General features: G+C 34.2%; 2 protein-coding genes across 6 annotated transcripts; both read left to right on the forward strand.

The window, feature by feature from the left end:
* The first annotated feature begins 224 nt into the window (after positions 1–224).
* On the forward strand, positions 225–5,508 carry LOC104888128 (uncharacterized calcium-binding protein At1g02270). 3 transcript variants are annotated; one of them, XM_010672999.4, is made up of 11 exons: positions 225–734; positions 1,195–1,410; positions 1,521–1,625; positions 1,753–1,858; positions 2,394–2,614; positions 2,695–2,771; positions 2,858–2,966; positions 3,063–3,188; positions 4,346–4,456; positions 4,533–4,640; positions 4,765–5,508. In XM_010672999.4, the coding sequence occupies exons 2-11, from the start codon at positions 1,270–1,272 to the stop codon at positions 4,996–4,998; spliced, it is 1,338 nt and encodes a 445-aa protein (XP_010671301.2). In that variant the 5' UTR covers positions 225–734; positions 1,195–1,269; the 3' UTR covers positions 4,999–5,508. The 3 variants fall into 3 exon arrangements, with proteins under 3 accessions (XP_010671301.2, XP_010671299.2, XP_010671300.2); XM_010672997.4 differs by having other exon boundaries at positions 226–734; positions 1,515–1,625; XM_010672998.4 differs by having other exon boundaries at positions 226–463; positions 1,515–1,625.
* Positions 5,509–13,723: 8,215 nt separating this feature from the next.
* LOC104888129 (protein NTM1-like 9) lies at positions 13,724–18,719 on the forward strand. 3 transcript variants are annotated; one of them, XM_010673001.4, is made up of 6 exons: positions 13,724–14,228; positions 14,738–15,018; positions 16,218–16,517; positions 16,627–16,750; positions 16,838–16,965; positions 17,749–18,719. In XM_010673001.4, the coding sequence occupies exons 1-6, from the start codon at positions 14,024–14,026 to the stop codon at positions 18,535–18,537; spliced, it is 1,827 nt and encodes a 608-aa protein (XP_010671303.2). In that variant the 5' UTR covers positions 13,724–14,023; the 3' UTR covers positions 18,538–18,719. The 3 variants fall into 3 exon arrangements, with proteins under 3 accessions (XP_010671303.2, XP_010671302.2, XP_048496793.1); XM_010673000.4 differs by having other exon boundaries at positions 16,627–16,965; XM_048640836.2 differs by having other exon boundaries at positions 14,112–14,250; positions 16,627–16,965.
* Positions 18,720–21,832: the final 3,113 nt, after the last annotated feature.

A 21,832-nucleotide genomic window follows, 5' to 3' on the forward strand; every position in this document is an offset into this window, starting at 1 on the left:
ATTTAAGAGACAGTAAAACGATCTAATCCAACATTAATTACAGTTTTTTTAGTTATAATCAGCTTATTGAATAGATGTAATAATCTCCAAGTTTCGGTACCATTCCTTTAATATTCTACTATTTTTTCGACAGAGAGCCAAAGACCATAACTTAAACAATGTCACATATATATGATTAATGGAGGGAAAAACAAAGAACATAAATATAAAAACATTCATCAATGTCCAAAGAACATGGACCATTCATTTACACACAAAAAAGCCAAAAGGCATATATACTTAATTCTCTTACCCTTTAGTTGTTACAAATATAGGTTCACTATTCAAGTAGTGATAGAATTTATTCTTCAATCAATCAAATTTCATGTTATGAAGAACTAAGAAGACTTCACTTCATTAGTTAGTTCTTATCTTAAAAACAAGAGAACAATTTATAGAAGCTTTGAAGGGTGTGTCGGTACCGGTAATTCTGTTAATTACGCCCTTTCATCTCTCTCTTTCTCTCTCCTCAACTATTTCTTTCTAAATATAAACAGTTTAAACGAAGCCGGCAAAAATTTTCTCTCTATAATCTGTATATTTCTCTGAAATCTCGATAAAGTTCCTCAATTTCCTATTTTTAAGCAATTCTCTAAGAATCAAGAGAATAATACTAAAAACCCAGAGAAAAAATCTGCATTTTTTTTACTGTAACCAAAAAAAGACGGTTGCTTGCAGTTTGAAGAACCCTTTAGGTAAAGGAAAAGGCTAATCTTTTGAGATTTAATGTTGTTTATAGGATGAGGGTCATTTTCTTCGAAATGGGTTTATTAAATTTGGATTTTTTTAAGGTTTTTTTGCCGTTTTTTTTAAGTTTCTGGAATGCACATAAGGTGTTTGTTTCTGGGTCGCTTTGGGATTTGTAATTGAATAACTTTTTCTGGCATTGGGGTGATTTTTTAGTGACATTTTCTGGCTTGTTTTTCAAGTTTTTTTGTAAAGATTTTAATATTTTGTTTCTGGGTATGTTTGTCATTCAATGGAATTGGATTGATTACTTATGGCTTTTAAAACCCATGTTTTAAGGTGTTTGTTCCCTCCTCCCCTTTTTTTTTGTTGATTATTTTATTTGTTACAGTTGAATTTGGGTGCATTTTTCAATTATTAAAACTAATATACATATATGTGTGTGATTGGTTTTATTGGAAATCATAGGAAAGGAGCATTGAATTTTGTTAAGTTGTTGCGCTGGAAGTAAGGGTAGAAGAAGAAAAGGAAATTGAAAAAGGAATGGTAAGAAGAAAAGGTATGTTGAAAGGAAGGATTTCAAGGATTGGGAGATATGCTATTGCTTCATCGATTACAGATCAATGTATTACTTGTACTACCTTCAATATCCTTGCTCCAATTTACAAAAGGCTTAGTGATGAGGTTTGTTAGCATTATGATCCAATGTTCATTGATTGTAATTACATACTCAATTGGGTTTTTGGTTCCTTGTTGGCTGATTGTGGTTTTTCGCGTTTTTTGGTAAGAAACAGAATGAGGCCGGTCGTGAAAGCGATTACAGGGCATATTGGCTAGCTAGAAACCAAAGAATATTGGATTGGTTGTTGCGTGAAAGATCTACCATCATTTGTCTTCAGGTTGGCATTGCCTTTCCTCTGCATTTTCATGCCCTTTATTTGGCTTGTTCAATAGTATGTTACTCTTTATGTTGTGTTGCAATTTGTTATTGGGTGTTAATACATGTGTTTTTGATGTTATGTTCAGGAGTTCTGGGTCGGAAATGAAGAACTCGTCAGTATGTATGAAAAGAGGCTTGGTGACGCTGGTTACATCAATTTCCAGCTTGCACGAACCAACAATCGTGGAGACGGTAGGCCATTGCTCAATTCTAGTTACATATTGAGTGTCAAGATTAGCTAGATATTTAAGTATAGATTAGTTTATGCTCTTAAATTGTATTGTTCTAATGATGTGGATGAATTTTTCTTTTTTGCAATTCTACTTGGATCATTTCATTAGATTCTCAACCGTCTGTCCTAATGTTCTCTCCAATAGTTGCTGTTGGGGAATTAGAGAGGTATATACAAAGGAGTTGGTATTTGGTGGGATAAAGAAAGGAGGGATATTGCGCTATTCTGTTGTTTGGTGAGGTTTGCAACGTCACATCCATGTGGTGTTCCCTATAATAAAAGGAAATTAGTTGCCATAATTTGGATATTGAATTCCATACATCAGTAGTTTAAAGTATTGTCCAGCTAAAGTATTGTCATCCGTTGCAATAAGATATTATGTCAATACAACTAGTAAATTTAACAATTTTTCTGTAGTGTGTGTACTTATGGTGCTGCTAAAAAATATTTTGGGTTTCTTTCTCTTGTCTGAGGTGCTTTTCTTGGAACATGTAGGTCTCCTGACAGCCGTACACCGAGATTATTTCAGGGTTATTAATCACCGAGATTTGCTGCTCAATGATATTGGAGACCGTGTTGCTCAGTTACTACATGTTGAATTAGTTAACCCCTTCTTTCTAAATCGAAGTACAAATGTTCGACAAGAGATACTCATAGTAAACACCCACTTGTTATTTCCTCATGATTCAAGTCTCTGCCTAGTGAGATTGCACCAAGTATGTGGAATTCCAAATGTTGGTGTAGTTGTTTCTTTCCTTTTACATGCTTCTTACCTATAAATGTTTGTACTATTCAGGTTTATGAGATCCTACAAAATGTGGAATCTTATCAGAAAGAATTTAAGCTGAATCCCATGCCTATCCTACTTTGTGGGTAGGTTTCTCGCACATGTTCATTTTGTAACTACGTATTTGCAGTTGTATGGTACATTATTAAATGTTGAATCATTTTTGCTGCAGTGATTGGAATGGCAGCAAACGCGGACATGTTTACAAGTTTCTAAGATCTCAAGGGTTTGTCTCATCATATGACACTGCCCACCAGTACACAGATGCTGATGCTCATAAGGTGATAGTCGCCCCAAGTTAATATTAAGAATTGTTCTGTCTTCTCTGCATATGCAGGTCTGGCTGATATTTTTTCTTCTTCTTTTGTTTCACACAGTGGGTTAGCCACCGCAATCACCGAGGAAACATCTGCGGGGTTGATTTCATTTGGCTTCTCAACCCAAACAGATATCGGAAGCTTCTCAAAACAAGCTGGAATGAGACGGTATTTAGCATGTTTAAGGTAGGAAGCCTACTTCATTTCTGACCTTGCAGTTCAGATGTTAAATGCAGCATGTATGTCTATATCTTCCTTCATGTTCCCTTGTATATTCTGTTAGGAAAAGTTAGTAAAGTAGACCGTAGTAGAGTGAACTCATTGGAGAAGATTGGATGTATGGTTTTTTTGTACAACCTAAGAATACCCTAACTAATAGTGCTAGAGATAGAAACCATGAAATTTATTACTATGAACATCTCTATATAAAGTCCTGAACTTATCATCTGGAGATGGAAACCATGATATTCATCTTAAAGAACATCTGTTTCAGGGGTCATGATAAACCTAGAACAGGTATTTGCCAACTATGTGTTTTCTGAGTCATTTAACAAGGGCAAGTTGATAATTCTGTTTCATTATAGTATGTGGCAGTATAGGTCCTAGTACAACACTTTCTAGTACTACCTGAAAAGCTTTCTAGTTCTACCAGAACACTTCCTAGTACCACCTGCTGGAGATGGAAAACCATGATATTCATCTTAACAAACATCTGTTTCAGAACTCATGATAAACCTATAACAGGTATTGGCCAAATATGTATTTTCCGAGTCTTTTAAGAAAGGCACGTTGATAATTCTTTACCATTATATCATATGGCAGTATAGGTACTAGTACAACACTTTATAGTAGTACTACCATATGCTCATCGTGACCAACCTGTTCCACTAGAACCTCTTATAGTACAACCATAAAACTTCATATTACTACCATCTAATAGTTCATCACAAATGGGCCGTATTTGCTAATATTTTATCTCCAAGGGCCATGATTTTTTAAAATATAGAGATTGGGAAAAGATTAGATGTTTTGGTTTTCTTTGATTGTAAAATGATGTAATTCTGATTTGATAATTGTTTCAGAGTTTTAACTCAGAGACCATGATAATCAGTTGATAACAGTGATCACAAAAGATTGTGAACTAGTGCTCTGATCTATTGAATTCATTGCATTTTGCAGTGATTTTAGTTGTTACTGTTCTGCTTAACTAACTGAGCAATGAATATATATAAGACGAGCATTTTGTTTTGACCAATCAGAAGTAGTACATTAAGTTTCTTTGAACCATGGATAATAAGGTTTCTCTTTTCAGTTATGTATCTAACTGATTTGTTTCTTTGCAGACACTACTAAGAAGAGCTTCATTGACAGAAACTGATGCATTTGCTTTTCTAAAGGCTCATAGTGGGGGCGATTTTATAATTTATTCAGGTTTTTGTGAAGCACTTAGACAGGTAATGATAGGCTTCTACATCAAGTTTAAGATTTTTCTTCTCTTAAAAATTTCTAACCGATCTTTCTGTTTTGCAGCTAAATTTAGCTGGTCACTGTTATGGACTGAGCGAGGAAGAAATGAAAGACTTATGGGTTCAGGCAGATATTGATGGAAATGGAGTTCTCGATTTTAGTGAATTTCAGGTAATAAAGCATCATATTTCCTATTGTGTTAAGCTGCATGTACTCGGTATGATGGACCTAGTGGTGTTCCCAAAAAACAAGAACCTGATCTGATCTTGATAAATCTCATATCTTGTCTTTGCAGCAAAGAATTTGGAATTTAGAAGACACGGATGATGGAAGTGTGCATGACAACGATGTCCATGATATGGTGCCAGGCATGCAGCAAGCTATTGGTTTCAGTGTGAAGAATGCTGTTCTTTTCCCTACTGAAGTGGAGAAAGGGATGTGGCCCGAAGACTACTCATTGTCTGATCATGCTCGGCTTACTGTAGTGTTTTCACCAGTACGAATGCCATGCTCTCAGCTGATTTTCTGATAAAAACAGATGCCAAAAAGAGGTTTCAGCATATATAAGATTGCATAAGCAGAAAACAGGAAATGTGGATATATGCAGAGGAGGATGTTCTTGGTTTGAAAGTTTATAAATCGTAATCCAACAATCACCAGATGATAGACCTCTGTTGATGGAAATTTTAGTTCAGAGGATGAACATATCAGGGGCACATAATCATGTTTTTTGCATTTTATGAATGAATCGACCTTCAGTTATGGGAGGACGAGCAATTTTAAGACCAAATTATCTTCAGCGGCTTCTGATCGGGCCGGGGGGACAGAGATGAGGTATGACAGGGAATGATGAAGTATGGTGAAGAAGGGGAGAAGGATGAGGTTGTATACTGTAAATGTGTGTATCCAGTTCAGTCACTGTGAGATTTTGTAGTTAGTGTGTATAATTTATACCAGTTTTTGTATCTAGACTGCGCCAATTTAATGCAATCCTCATTGAGTGGTGAATGACTGAATTCTATAGTAGTTCATTTTCGAACTTATGTCCTGACATTCACTATTCTCACCTTCCTCCAAAACATGACATTAACGGCCCGTCTGGTAATCGTTAATAAATGTCAAATGGTGGGGATAGAAATGAATTTTAAGTGTAATGTTACAAGGAAAACACCATTAAAATTTGCATAGGGAATCAATTTCAACTCCCAAGTTTGTATTTTCTCCACGCGGAAGAAATCTAACCCCTTAGCTTGTGTTTTTTTCCTCCAAGGGGAAGTAGTTTTCATTGCCTCTCATTTCACCTACAAGGTGGTATTGGATGAGAATGAAAATTTAAGAAAAAATACACTTCAAAATAAATTAGCATTATCATGTAAATATAAATGATTTTTCCATAAATTTACATATAAATTCATTTAGGGCTTGTTCTCTTCGGCATAAAACAGCTGGACTGAACTGAATTGAACTGAACTGAACTGAATTGATTTGAACTGAATTGAATTGAACTGAACTTAACTGAAATGAATAGTGATATGTGAGAGTAAAAGTATTGTCAAGAGCTGAACTAAACTAAACTGAATTGAACTGAACTGAACTGAATTGAACTGAACTGAAAATAAGCTGGGGAGAACAGACCCTTACATTACCATCATTTATAACCAACTACAAGACGGGATGTAAACCCGTTTGGCAGTCATGGGTAAATGTTTCCATATTTTGTATACTCGATAGATATGTGATTTTCTAAAGAAAGTTTCATGTCATGTCAATATTAAATGTCATTTACTATTCCCCAGAGGCGGCTAAGGCCATGTGCAGGATGAGCAACTGCACAGGGCCCCCGAAATATATGGGGCCCAATTCTATTAGTTGTCCACCCCAGAAAAAAAAAATCTAAATCTAATTACAAATATAAAGAGATTAATTTCTATTTGGTGTTTTTCTTCTTCTCCTATTCTCCAGAATGCCCCATTTATAACTCTTCCGTCTTTCTATTCACCAAAAAATTTAATCTTTATAATTTATTTTAGCACAGGACCCCTAATTTTATGAGACTGCCTTGATATTCCCTTTAGATGCTTCTAGTTTGATTTATTAGAAAGATTCCAATTAAGAACACCTAAAGCAGTGATGGAGTATCATTGTAATTTGTACCACTCAATTGTAGAAGATTTATAAAGAAAAATAGTTTATGAAAGATTGATAAGTATAACTACGGACGTTTTTCTTCACAGCACACTTATAAATTCAATATTATTATCATATAAAGAAAAGTAAAATTTCACATTTTATAAATATAACTAGTTATTAGGCCCGGGTTATCCCCGGATAAGAAAAAATTTCATTTATTAATATAATACTTTATGATAATAACACTAAATACAACTTAGCCTAGTGGTTAAAACTTTAGTATATGTACTCGAGGTCTCGGATGAGTCGGATCAAACCCTTTACTATGCAATTTCTTAATTTTTTTATTATAAATGGATTACATGAATTAAAATCCCCTAGGAAAAGCGCCACGTGGCACAGTTTTTGGATTAAAACTAGTTATTATGCCCGGGCTCTGGGTATGAAAAAATTTCATTTATTAATATATTACTTTATGATAATAACACTAAATACAACTTAGTTTAGTGGTTAGAACTTTAGTATATGCACTTTCTTATTTTCGCACGCCTTTTAATGCACCTTACTAATTAGAAAGTTAACTGTATTTGGAGCGAAATTCGAATCTAACCTGCTTATTTCGGGTAAGGTTAACGACATATTATCAAGTCAACTTTTGTCAGTCCTAATTTTTGATGTAATATTTGTAAGCCCTAATTTTTGGTGTAATATTTGTAAGCCCTTATATTTAATATAATATTTGTCATCTCTAGTACTTCCCATTTCATCTATTTGGGTGTTAACTTGAGCAAAAAAAACTTTGCCTTGAGGATTAACCCCTGAGTTTTATGTATATCATGTTTAGTGTCAGACCCATGTAAAAAAAAAACTAGTCAAACAATTGTCATTTTTTCACGAATTTAAATAAATTTCAGCACTGATCATGTCCAATAAGAATTAAACATAAAGCGAATTCAAGTTTGACCACGTTCAATAAAACTTACTAAAAGCACTTCCGGCTAAAAACACACTTCATAAAATCTAAATACCCCTACATGTATGGCTAATCTAATTATACATAGATTATCTCTAGTCCATATTCAATTAAATCCTATTCCTTGAATAAGAATCAAGGAATGGAGCATAATCCCAATTCTACTGAACATTCAACCTAAAAGACGGAGGATTGAGATATGGGTACCTATTAGATATTATTCTTTTGGTACCAAAAACACACCACCACTATTATTATTAATACAACCAAATAAAGCTAAAAAGTGAAGTTGGCTTCAATCTTAATACCCAAAAGCAGAAAGAGCAAATAAGTAATAAAAGTTTGGGTTATGAATTGAACGTACGATTGAGAGTAATTAGAGCATAAGATTTGCGATAAGAATCGTCCAGAAAGTGAAAAGTTCATGCAACGTTATCAATCTTTCCAAAGCTTACAACTTTAGGTTTACTTTAATACTTTGGACCCGCCAATTTAGTTTTTCTAAGATCTCAATAATTGTTGCTTCAACGTTTTTTGTGTTTGCTTGTATAATTGTACTAGTATAAGACCCGTGCGATGCACGGTTGATAAAATTGAATATTAATTTTGTATGAATTTCTTTTAGTTTAATTGAAATAATAGTGAAATCTTTTATATCAGGTAATTAATTATTGTCATCCAACAACACAAACTTTAACAGCTCCATTTAATAGTAAAAACTTTAATGTTAGGGGCACTAATCAATACGGAAGTTAAGAAAGAATGTCATGCTTATCGTTTCTCGAGAGCAGCTGCCTCATCCTTGTCTAGTAGCTTGCAACCCGCCCCAATCACCTTTTTCCTGGAATGAGCATGTGATCCTCCTCTAGAACGAAGAAGGAAGACACAGAAACAAATAGCTCATGAGGGTTGAAGAAATCGTAATAAAGAACTGGGTGGCAAGCAGATGATTAGGCCGTGGGAATTTTGAAAAGGAGTAGACATTCTTTAGAAAAGCTTTGATATTGGGTCCTTATTCGACATAAAGAAAAAGCCTTGACAGAGCTGTGAAACAGCATTAAGATCCTTCTTTTAATTTCTTCCTTTTAGTTGAATATTAGAAAGGTGAGCAGAGTATTAGGCAGTTGGTGAGGTAATAGCTCACAAAGCCAATGATGGTTGGTATGTAGCATAAAATTTTATATTAGAGCAGATAGTCTTGTAAGTATATGAAATTTCGTCTAATTTTGGGGTAAATTATATGAACTTGTTTTCTTTTATATAAGTAATTAAGATGATAGTAATTACGTTCACTATAATTTCCTTGGGCAATCTCAAACTTTATACCTCATCTATGTCGTTGTTTACACCCCGCATTAAAGTTTTTACTGCAAGGTGCACCCATTAAAATTTGCATCATTAATTGCACCCAAACAAAAGTTCGTTGGTGTTGTTGAGGCCTACACATACATAATTACATGGCCCAAATACTCAACTTGTCCAAGACTAAAACATGCTAGAAAACTTTCTAAAACCAAAATTAACCCAACTCAATGATAATTGAGTCTAATATGTATTTATTTGTTTTAACAGTAAAATCTCTTTGCAATATATCAAATCTCGACTTGAATTACACAAACCAGATGAAGTGTGAACATGGAACCTAAATTAACAGGTTGCTTTATATCAAACACTCGTGCAATGCATGATTTTGAAAAATATATTTAAATATTAATTATGCAATAATTTAATAAAAAGTTAAATATTTCAAGGTACTATTAACTTTAGAACACTGCAATATAAATCAATTCTGATCATTTTATACCAATTTTAATTAGTACAATAAATTTGAATACATTTAATTAGTTAGCTTAACAATATTTGTGTCAGTAACATAGCTTAATTTAGGTACCTACATATATACACCTCCTCATGAGCTACACTTATTTTATTTGAAAAAACTTATCATACTTCATATATCGTATTTTTTTAAAAAAAATTGCATTGCCACAACATTTTGTCATTTTATCTTAGATAAAGACATAAAGTATTGTAACCTTAGCATATATTTCAATTCATTTTTTAATTAATCAGTAACCATACTCTTATACTAATCAATATTGTAAATTCCCCTCAAAAAAAAAAATTTCAATATTGTAAATTAACTTCATTATCATTAGCATCTTTATCATCAGATCATCAACATCTTCATCATCAGATCATCGTCATCAACTTCTTTTTATTGCTATCACCATTATCATCACCATTGACGACAACATCATCACCGTCATTCATCAACGACCACTGCAGCCCAACCATCCACCACCGCCGACAACTAACCGCCATCACCAAATTCATCCCAAATTCGAACCCAACCATTACCCAAGTCAATCCCCAAATTCGAACCTAACAACTCACCAAATTCATTCCCAAATTCGAACCTATCAATCTTCTCCAATCAACCCCAAAATCGAATCTAACAACTTACCCAAATCAAACCCAAATCAAACCCCAGATCAAAAGACCCAAATAAAACCCCCAAATCGAACTTGTAACCCACCCAAAACAACCCCCAACTCGAACCTATCAATCCACTCCAATCAACCCCAAAATCGAGTCTAACAACTTACCCAAATCAAACTCCAAATCAGGTTTCAACTTTCAAGTTTGAGTAATAGAGAATGAAGAAGGATAGAGAAATCCAAAGCTTTGAGTAGTAATGAAAGGGTGATAATTATATATAAAAAAAAAGATAGAGAAATGTGCTATGAAGATGAAGGAACTGAAAAGAAAAGGGCTAGTCATAAATAATTTGTATTGGAAACAAAAGAGTGATTTCTTTTTTCAAGGAAGAAGCAAGTTCAGTATTTTTTTGGGTAAACTGAAAAAAAAAGGGCTAGTCATAAATGATTTGTATTGGAAACAAAAGAGTCTGATTTCTTTTTTCAAGGAAGAAGAAGTTCAGTTTTTTTTTTAAAATGCCACATCATCAATACATTTAGGCGGGAATTAAATTAATCAGGACATGCCACCTAGGATAGTTTTGGGGGGAAAACTGAACCATGTATTCTCTTTTAGTATATATAATAGATATGATGGTTCAATTTCGAAATAGCTATACACTTGTAATAATCTCAAGAATCTCTTGCCAGTCCCATGGAGAATAGCCAATATTATTGAAGACTCCAACACCCTACTTTCAAAGTTCAACTCATTTCAAATTCGGCGGGAAGCAAATCGAGCAACAGATTGGATCGCCAACGTTGGACATTTAATTAGTTACTTCTAGTTTTGAAATTCCATATTGTAATAATTTTTCCCTTCATCTTATTCCTGTGTCTAACGCATGAGGTATTCCCCTTCAGAGGAGGACAGTCTAATATTTTTTTTCCTTACCAAAATATATAATCTTATAAATTATCAGTATATATAGCATGTTAGCCAACTCAAAATTTTCATCATCCACATCATATTCTTTGTTACTTAATTAGGAAAAAAAATATTCTAACAAAGTTGATGTTTTAAAAATATAAATTGAGTATTAAGACTATGCTAAAAATATCTTTTGTAATAATATTTTTATAATATATCATAAAAAAATGTGGTTCTAGTAAAGAAATAATATACCAAGTTATTTGGTGTAGTGGTTTGATCTGTACCTCATAGCCTTGAGCTTATGGATCAAATTTCATAAGAGGTACTTTGGGGCGGGAATTTTACAGCTATTACCATTTCCGTATACTTCCAAGGAGCATCACTTATAAGGTTTTCGTCTGGTGAAGCGTCTTTTCCTTACCATTAAAAAAAAATTAAGAAAAAATACAAAGGTTAATAAAAGTGTTCTATCTATCTCGGAATCAAACTAATATATATAATTGTATACAGATAATAAAAGTGTTAATTTTGGCACCAAATATATTTTCCATGGTTACCTTCTATGACTTTCCTACAAAAATATCTCGAGTTTCTTACTAATGAATAATGATGGTTGTGGTCAAATTCTTGCCTGAGAAAAATCCTTTCTATATATTTATTAAATATATGTACTTTTATTGTTTTGTTTTCTTTAATCAAAGGGTAGCTAGTGAGTAGAGACTATTGCATGGTTAGTCCTAGTGGCCTTGTCCTTTTCGGCTTTCGCTTTCTTCCACGTTCATGTTCACACTACACTAATACTTTAATATTAGTAAGTACTTCATTTACTACAATTACATAAAAATTGACATTTTTTATGTTGAAGGTTGAAACATGTTATTACCAGTAATTGGATTAACCGTATTCGGTTAATGCTTCAATTCCCAAAATTAGACTATATTTGATAATTAATGGATAGTTGTTAGCTGATAACTACTTGTATTAGTTGATTTGACTAACTGGATGTATTAGGTGTTTGTACAAAAGTATGTAGTAAGTAGTTGACATCTAATTGTTACATAATTGTGTAAAATAACTAATAAGGATATGTGCATAATCTATTGTTATACCTTTTATTGTTTATAAATGTAATTTTTAACAACCTTAAGACATAAATGTAATTGGCCCACTCATTCCCAAACTTCTAATGTCAAAAAACTCCTCCCCTTGAGCTTTTTCTAAAAGAGCTTTTTGAACACAACCAACTAATTGAAACCCCTTTCTAACAAACACTCAAATTAGATATTGACTAGTCAAAACCTCTAATATGAATCTAAACCTCTAATTTTTGTCCGGAACCTTTCTTCACCAAAGAAGACCTTACTTTCGCCTTATGGGTAGCCTATGAGTTGTCAACTTCTCATGTGTCGTTAATCATTGGTTAGACTTATTAGAAATAATAGACACAAATTAGAATAATACATAGATATAGGTTCATGGAATAATATACTTCATCCGTTTAAATTTAATTGTGACATTTTAAAAATACGGACTCTTAGGCAATTCTTATAGAGGAGAAAGATAAAGAAATAAAATAAAAGGGTCTCATATGATAGGAGAGATATAAAGAGAAGTTATTACCCAGAATAAAGTGTAACAACTAATTCAAAACTTCCTAAAATGAAAAGTGTCACAACTAAATTGAAACGGAGGAAGTAATATAATTTGACTTCAAGCCACAAATGAAATACTCTCTTCCCATATAATGCAATATTTTTTTCTTTTTCTTTTGTTATTGTCGTATCAACCCATGTTTGTGTGTTTCAAACCCATGTTTTTGTTAAACCACCCCCTTTTTGTGTATGTAAAAATGTTGAATATTAGCCTTGTTAGTGGACAAGCTGCCCATTAACTATAAGCATTTTATCACTCCTCGACCTAGTGGTTGTAATTTGTAACTTGTAAAATTGTTCTTACACTCATGTGACATGGGTTCGATTCATGAAATGTATTTGATAAGTTTTGCCGCTTTGCGTTTGATAAGTTTTGCCGCTTTGTGTTTGATAAGTTTTGCCGTATGCAGACATTGCCGTATGCAGACGAATGCAGCCTTCTCTTTGAGTTGATCTGGTAGCTTTGTATTTTGCAAGTATGCTTTTACTGATAGCTTCGATTGTGATTTTTGGATTGTGCTTAAATGGAACTTGCAACCTTGTAAAATTGTTCTTACACTCATGTAACAGGGGTTCGATTCTAACTCCTTACAAGACACCGATCATCAATGTGCATAGTATCCTATGATTCATGGGCCAAAATCCAAAACCCGAATGCGCTAAAGATCTCTAATTTGGATACCTTGGGCCCGAATCAAAATCCATCAAAATGATGGATAAATGTCACATCCACATCACTCACCATTCTCCTTTCTTGGAAGGTCCCACCAATCCACAGTAATTATTTTATTATTTTAATAAGAAATGAACAAGAAAATTCCCTCTAAAATTTCGTTACACTTTCCTTCTTAGTTCTTACAAAACAAGTGGGTCCCACCTCCCTACTCTTCCAATTTTTACCATTTGTCCTACATGTCATCATACCATTGGTTAACTGACTCCAACGTATTCTTCCTCATAACGCTTCTTTAAATCCCCAAATTACCCTTCATAAAACCTTACTCTATACAATGAAAAAATGATAAATCACATAAACATATGGATCTTTGAGGGGCAAAATTGGAATTTCACATAAAGATTAACGCGGCTGAGTTGATACTGTAGAACGCGGGATATACGAGTGTGAATTTGGGAGGAGAGAGAAAATGAAATGAAAACTCCATAAATTGACCCACTCTCTCTCTTGCTTTCTCTTTATTCACCTGTGTAAGCAAACTCTCCAAAAACTAAAAAATCTCTCTTGATTTCTCTCTCTTACTCAGATATCTGCTTCTTTGATATACCCAGAATTTTTCTGCTACTGAATCAGTAAAAAAAACCCAAAAGAACCCATAAAATAAAAACATCAAAAACTGAAAAACCCAGAAAAATTTCATGGTTTATAATCATCTTTAGTTGATAAATTTAGTAAAGTTTGAAGCTTTTTAGTGGAAAAATCAGGAAAAATGGGGGCTTTAGCTGTGGAAAAATCAGGAAAAATGGAGGCTTTAGCTATGCCTTTTGAAAGATTACCACTTGGGTTTAGGTTTAAGCCAACAGATGTGGAGTTAATCGATCATTATCTTAGGTTGAAGATCAACGGTAAAGATAAAGAAGTTGCATGTATCACTGAAGTTGATATTTGCAGGGTTGAACCCTGGGATCTTCCTGGTAAAAGTTATTAGTGTAATTTGTATGTGTTTCTTCTCTTTCTTAATGTTTTTTCATGTGTTTTGTGGGGGGTTTTGATTTGGTTGGTGATGAAGAAATGTTGTGAATTTTGTTGATTTAGGGATTATTTGGGATTGATGTGAAATTGGGTTTATTGGGTGATTAATAAGGTTGATTGTATATCTGTTTATTTAATCATTTAATGTGGGATTTTTGATTGAATGATGTATGGTTTTTCATTTTAGGAATTGGGGGTAATTTGTGAAATGGGGGGATTTAGGGTTTTGTAATAAGGTGACTAGGTCTGAGTTGTTGGAAATTTGCCCTTTTGTTGATGATGTTGCATTGATTTGGAGATTATAGGTGAAACTGCATATTTGATGTTTGTATGTCTACTTGTTGATCATGAATATGAGATTTCATTTAATGAAATGATAATTAGTACTTAACAGGTTGTAAGTATTGTTGCATTTTGTTGATGTGGTTTCTATGTTGATGCTGTTGTTCAGGTTTGTCATTTATCAAATCGATGGATCATGAATGGTTCTTCTTTTGTCCTCGTGACCGGAAGTACCCCAATGGTCAGAGGTCGAATCGAGCTACTGAAGCTGGATACTGGAAGGCCACTGGTAAAGACAGGAGCATCAAGTCAAGGAAAATGGGTTTGATTGGTATGAAGAAGACTCTTGTATTTTACAAGGGGCGAGCTCCCAAGGGGCAGCGTACCCATTGGGTTATTCATGAGTATCGTACTACTCTTCAGGAGCTTGATGGCTCGCACCCAGGGCAGGTATATCTGCAATATCACATGCTACACGCATATTATTCGCTTCTTTATCGTATTGATTTTAGCTCGAGGGGGCTTCCTTTGTGCATATTGCTTATTGTTTGGTTTGTTTATGCTAGTTTGTGCTTGTGTATGTGTGCTTGTTTAGCTCCATGGGGTTGCCTTTGTGCATATTGCGTATTGTTTGAGTCGTTTATGCAATTTTGTTGCCTGTGTGGGTGCACGTGTTTTGATCCAGGGGTTTCCTTTGTGCATCTTGCGTATTGTTTGAGTTGTGTGGGTTATTATGCTAGTTTGTGCATCTGCGTGCACGTGCTTGCCTGCGTGCATCTGGTTGGACCTGTATAGTTCATGTTGGAGGGTTAAGCAATTGGCAACTTATGGCAGTAGGTTAAGCACTTTGTTGCCTCCTGTTTTTTTTAGTATGCCTATCATATAGTACATGGGAGAATCTTGCACTAGAGAAACATGAATTTACACCCTGAATTTTCTTTCTTGAATTTGTATTGTTGGTATATAATAGCAATTTTGCATCATGTTATTGGTTATGAAGGATTTTTTTTCCAAAATAATAAACTGAAAGAATAGAAAGGTTAATAAGCAGGTTATGCTTTGTTTTCCTCTTCTTATTTTCAACATTATCAAGAAAAGAACAGTTTAGTTTAGCTAAGTTCAAGGGTAACATGTTCAGTTTAGTTCAGACTAGGTCCAATAAGTTCAGAAAAGTTAACTTCGGTTCCAATAAGAGCTACCGTAGTTCAATTCACAACTACATTGAGTTCAAAGAAGTTATTTTTAGGGCTAACTTCAAATATGTTCAAATAAGTGAATGTCAACTGAAGACAACACACCGAGTAGTAGTTTATTTGATATAAATAAGAAAATGAATGTTTCTTTTGGTGAAAAAAAGTTTTTCAATTGCTTGCTTTGGTATAAGTTGTTTATCTTTTCTGTTGCTTCATTGTTCTTCTTCCCTGCTTACTTGAGTTGATTTGCAAGCTGATACCACATCCATGGTGCTTTTATAATTTAGTACAGAAAGTAGGATTCAGAAGGAAAATGGATCTTCTCTGTGGGGAATTGAGGATGTGTTTTTCCAATGATAGTGATTACTGATTAGTGACCATTGGTGTTTAGCTCTTCAGAACTTGCAATCTAAAGTTCCTGTTCTAGTAATTTTTCTAATAATCTGTTTCTCACAGGGGGCGTTTGTACTTTGTCGCTTATTCAACAAAGCTGATGATGTGAAACCAGATGATAATGATGATGGTTCTCACACTGAAGAAGTTGAAACAAACATTTGTTCTCCTAATCCAACTATTATTTCACAGGAAGACATTCAGTCTGAGCCAGCAGTTGTTCAGGCTTCTCCTCTGTCTGTTGAACAGAGTGTAGAGCAGCAAATGATATCCGAGAATTGCGTAGTCAAAACTTCTGATAGCACAACATCTGAAGCTCTATATCCTGATCGTACTCAGGCAAATGTAGAGATGATGCATGAGGTGATTTAGACTAATCAGTCTCACTTGTTAAAATCTGATTCTATTCGTCCTTCATAGAATATGGAGATTAACTCTTTACCAATATGTGCTGTCTTGTTTTGCTTATCAGGTGGATTCCCATGTCAATGAACCTAATTACTTTTATGATCCTCCTGAGGGTTACTTCAAATGGCCGACAATGCCTTTGAACCAGGGACCTGTTGGCATGGATGACCTTTTCCCTGCAGACATTGGTGATGGTCGTAGTGAATTGCATTTTCAGGACAACAATGGAAGGGATCCCATTGCTGACTTCCTTGATTCTGTTCTTATTAATCCAGATATGCCCGTCTACGAGGAAGCTGTTGGTCAAGGGCCTTTAAGCATTGGAGGTGACATGTGGAGGAATTCATATATGAAGGAGAGTGGATCATGTAGTGGGTCTGATGTTGATGTAGTCCGGTATCAGGTAGGGAAGACCTTACTAGCTACTGGTCATTCTATTAATTAAAACAGTGATAAACTTGGTCATGGGAACTGGTCCTAGATCAGTTTCACTCAATTAATAAACGGATGTTAGTTAAAGAATGATATAGCGACACAATAAAGGTAGTAGACAACTAGTCTTATTTTGTATCCATCAGATAGAGTAGAAGGTTAGTTTGAAGAGAAGGGGGGGGGGGTTGATGAGAACAATATATTTTAAGTGAAAATACCAAACAGAGGAAAACAAAGAACTTGGTGGGTTTAGGAATTGGTCTATGATAGAGATTTTATTATATCCTTAATATATATATTTCCTCCTGTTGATTAGAACTTTGGAATCAGTAGCCTGAATTCCTGAAAGAAACCTGGTTTGGCCATTTTGTCTGTGGATCCAATCTGATTTATTATCAATATATTTTTTCTGGTCTGGTCCTCCTGAAACCATACCAGTCAATTTATATGGATTGATTGCTTGTCAATTCCCAATTCTGCCATGATCTGCTGTTGAGCGACTGGCCAACCTCGTTGCACTAAGGGGCTGCTTATAATTGGCTCATCGTTTAACTGATATATTTGCATGTGTTTGGTTAGGCTGCGACCATTGCTACTGTTGTAGCATGCTTGCCAAGCATACAGTACCAGTGGTTATGAGACGAGTACCATCTAGAAGTTCATTTTGCTTGGGTCGTATGTCATAATAATATTTATAAGTGGGTGTTGATGGATGGAAGTTTTCATATGCTGATGATCTTATTTTATTTTACAGGGTGATGTGGGATACATTCGCTGCATAACTGGTAACAACAAGAATTGTAATGATCCAAAGGGCAACAAGGAAATTATACAGCAACACACTTTGGCTGATGATGATGATATCTTCTCTGAGGCTTCTCTGGATCGATTCTTGAACATACCTAGTGTGAAAGCTGAAGATGGTAATCAGTTTGTTGGAAATAATGGAATCATTATAAGGTCTCACATGCGTGGAAGGCAGATGCAGTCCTCAAACTTTGGAGAACAGGGAAGTGCACCAAGAAGAGTCCGTTTACAAGTGAACAATGATGAGGAAAAACACTTGGAATTTGCAGTTACTGAGAGAAGTTGTTCTCCAGCTGCATTTGACTTGTCTTCTACCATTGCTCCTTCTGAGGATGTCATCTCCCTGGCAGATCTTGGAGAAAATGCTGCTGGTCATAATGGTGAAGTTGTTGAAACAGGGATCAAGATAAGAACCCATCTACAGAGATCTCGGTTTGGTGCCTCGAAATCTGTACAGCAGGGAACTGCGCATAGAAGAATTCGCCTGCAGAAGCGATCAAGTAATAAGTTCAAAGTAGCTGAGGTTAAACCGTTGGTTGCTGAGGTAAGGAATGAGTCCGAGAAAGTTGTTGAAAAGCAATGTGCTGGTAACTCTGATGGCGGACCTGATCAAAAGTGTAGTTTTGTCAAGAAGTCTATGATGGTGCATATGGTTAAGGTAGTTATGGTTGTTTTCTTGTTCATGGCTTGCATTGGCTTATGGATAGCTCGGAATGTATCGATACTCTCGAGCTAAAATTTTGTATATATGAGTGTCCCTCATATCTTAGCCAATCTATATATGGTAAGAGGGGAATGATGTACAGATTCTAGACTGGTTTGTGTTTAGGCTGTCCTTTTGTTTTTAGAGCATCAGAGTTAGCTTGCTAATTATTATATACTACTATCTATATGACAAATCTCCTACAGTTTTTTGTATATCAGCTGGTTTCAGTTTCATCTTTTTATCTCTTTCTTTTTCTTGGGGCAATGAATTCTTCTTCAAATATATTGTCCACTATTCCTACAGGCTTGTATGATAGTGGACAAATGACAATAACGGGTAGTATAGTAAGTTAGTAACCACGTTTAGTGTAATTTCATGAGATCTCATATTAGTGTTCATGATAATGATAATAATAATCTAACCCTCGGACTTTTTGTCCTTCACAAAACTGAACTACCATCTGTTACAATTTAGTATGTGGTATTGAATAGTATATACTTCTTCCGTTTCAAATTACTCGCTACATTTTGAAAATTCCACTATTTATCTATGAGGTTTGACCATGCATTATTTACAATTAGATAAAATCAAACGTTATAATGTAATATGTTGTTGGATTCGTCTCGATGTATTTTTTCATAAACTCAAATTTGAGAATCAAGTTGATAGATAGGAAGAGATAAAGTTCTTGGTTGCATGTTCTTATAAGTTACACTGACAAGTTCTTGGAAAATTATTGCTAGAGGCTAGAGCTGCACTTCATAATAGCTAACTAGCTATGTTTGAATAGTTGGATATAGGGTTGGCCACGAAGCCAGTCGAACTGAACTCTAACATGCTGACCGAATTGAAGATAGATAATAAAGTTTTAGTGAGTTCTAACTCTTAAAACTGAACTTATCTCAAACTCTAAAATATTTTACATCTCGACTTGATCCTATATAACTCGAGTTAGAGTTGAATTCGAGCTTGGCTAGATAAATCATGTCCCAACAATAATTACGACTATATATACTTTAAATACTACTTGGCTCCAATAACGAATTTTGGTTAGAGTAAGTCATATTAAGAAATCCCATCTTTGTTGTTTAATTAATAAATAAGGCCCAAATGTAAAAAATATCTAAATATCTCATAGCGTATATATTATTTTCCTTAAGTTAACGAGTTGAACTCGATCATGAACATCATTTTCTAAATTTAAGCAATTTAGGACCATTAAACAAAGAATATTCTTATATATTAACTTTTATGATAAAGAATCCCCTGCAATTTAGCATGTGCTTAAAGACCTTAAACAAGTGATGTTCTGCTTCATATGCTCCAATAAATATTCTTCTTAATAATGGTATCAAATCTTCCTGTTCATCTTCTCCTATTAGTGAAAATATATGCATATCAAGTTAGGAGCTGAGGGATTGAAGCTCATTCTAGTCTCTAGTCATATCTCTCTTTTTTTTTTTTTTTTTTTTTTTTGACATCGAGTTAATTTGCATTAATTAAAATTGAAAGTACAACCTAATACTAATACAATGAAAAGAAGACAAAGCCAAGGAAACTAGAAGAGCTTCATTGGCTCTTACAGACTCGATGAAATACAAACAAACTATTACATATTCGAACCAACTTAGACTAATCTCGAGCGATGGTAAGAGGATGTGGGACAAAGGTCTTGATATAACAGACCTCGAATGAGAAGAAACCTGTTGAAGGACAACACCAAAACGATCTTCAAAAGTAGATTGCCGCAACTCAACTAGTAGCTCCCAAAGTCTACTAGCCACAAAATCCCAAGGTTCTTGAACATAATCACCTTCATGTGTGTTGTTCTGCTCGACCATGAACTTGTTCTAGTTGAAGAGGCTTGCAAATCTTTAAACAAACATTGTACCGTTTTTAAAAAATATTAGAGCTCAAAGTCTAACTTTAACGAAACAATTATAAACATAATTTGCAATAAGACTGTTCATTAATATTGTCCAACACAATGTCCCTATATTTTTCTTGCTCTTTCCAAAAACCTTTTAAGGGCATTTGGTCGGAGGTCTTGTGAAAAGGGTAAGAGAATCAAGTAATCTGATTCTCTAATCCCTTAGTTGTTGTTTGTTTGCACATTATGATGATATCATTTACCCTCAAAGTCCTCTACTTTCATTTCCCCACTCCCCTAGGATTTCACTTACCCTTTCTTTGACTCAATCTTGATCATCTCCTTAACCACCCAACCACCACCACCACCCATCCGCAACCCGACCCGACCAGGCGATTACCATAACCCAACCCGACGACCGCAAGCAGACCTGATACCTCTAATAATGGTGAAAAGTTGTGTTTGGTGAATTAGTGTTTAAAGTAGATTTTGGTGTTTGAATTGTTGTTTGGAAAAGTTATAATATTAATTTTTGGGTAGAGGTAGCTTTTGAAAATTGAATATAGTTTATTTTTTGTCAAAACTAACGGTGAATTTTACCAAACACTAATTTTTCACAGTCATACTCTATAACTAATATTTAACAGCTAACAGCTACTAAACCAGCTAATAACTAATACAATAACTACTTTTGTCGAATTAGCCCTAAGTGAATGACACAATATTTTTTTTTTTTTTGCACAACATAAAATGAGAGCACACAGAAACCAACTTTCTAGGGAGGCCGCGGTGTTGTAGATTTTCTGTTTTTGTAGACACCAGGATCTGTAATTCGTGGATGGGATCACCACTTTATCAAGTTATTAATTGTGTTCTAACTACTAAGATTAACACCTTAAACTTTAAAGCAGTCAATTTCTGTGGTCTTTTTCCCAGCTTCTGCCTATCTATGTACTATGGTCTCAGTTTTGTTACGATTGTCTGGTTGATAGTTTTGTTACCAAATAAGACCTTGTTGGTTATATATATATATATATATATATATATATATATATATATATATATATATATATATATATATATATATATATATATATAAAATTAAGTTAATATTTAGGAAATAATCAGTTGTGAGCTAAAAATTAGATAACGAGAAAAGACATGATTATTGTACTTGTAGACAAAACTTTGTAAATATATTACTCCCAGTATTAACATGAAGTTATTTTATTTTACAATATTGACACTATTTAAAGTCAAATAAGTTTTTTCTAATATATAAAAAAAGAAAAGAATGTGAGGTATTACTTGGTTCATCTTAATTAATGAGTTTATTAAAAAAAGTATCAAACTTGTACAACTTTTACTAATACTCCATATAACTAAAGATATTGATGATACAAAATGTACATTGATAATACCCCCTCTTCCAAACCCATACACACGCAATTTTTT

The sequence above is a fragment of the Beta vulgaris genome, chromosome 3, assembly GCF_026745355.1.
Source record: "Beta vulgaris subsp. vulgaris cultivar EL10 chromosome 3, EL10.2, whole genome shotgun sequence".
NCBI lineage: Eukaryota > Viridiplantae > Streptophyta > Magnoliopsida > Caryophyllales > Amaranthaceae > Beta > Beta vulgaris.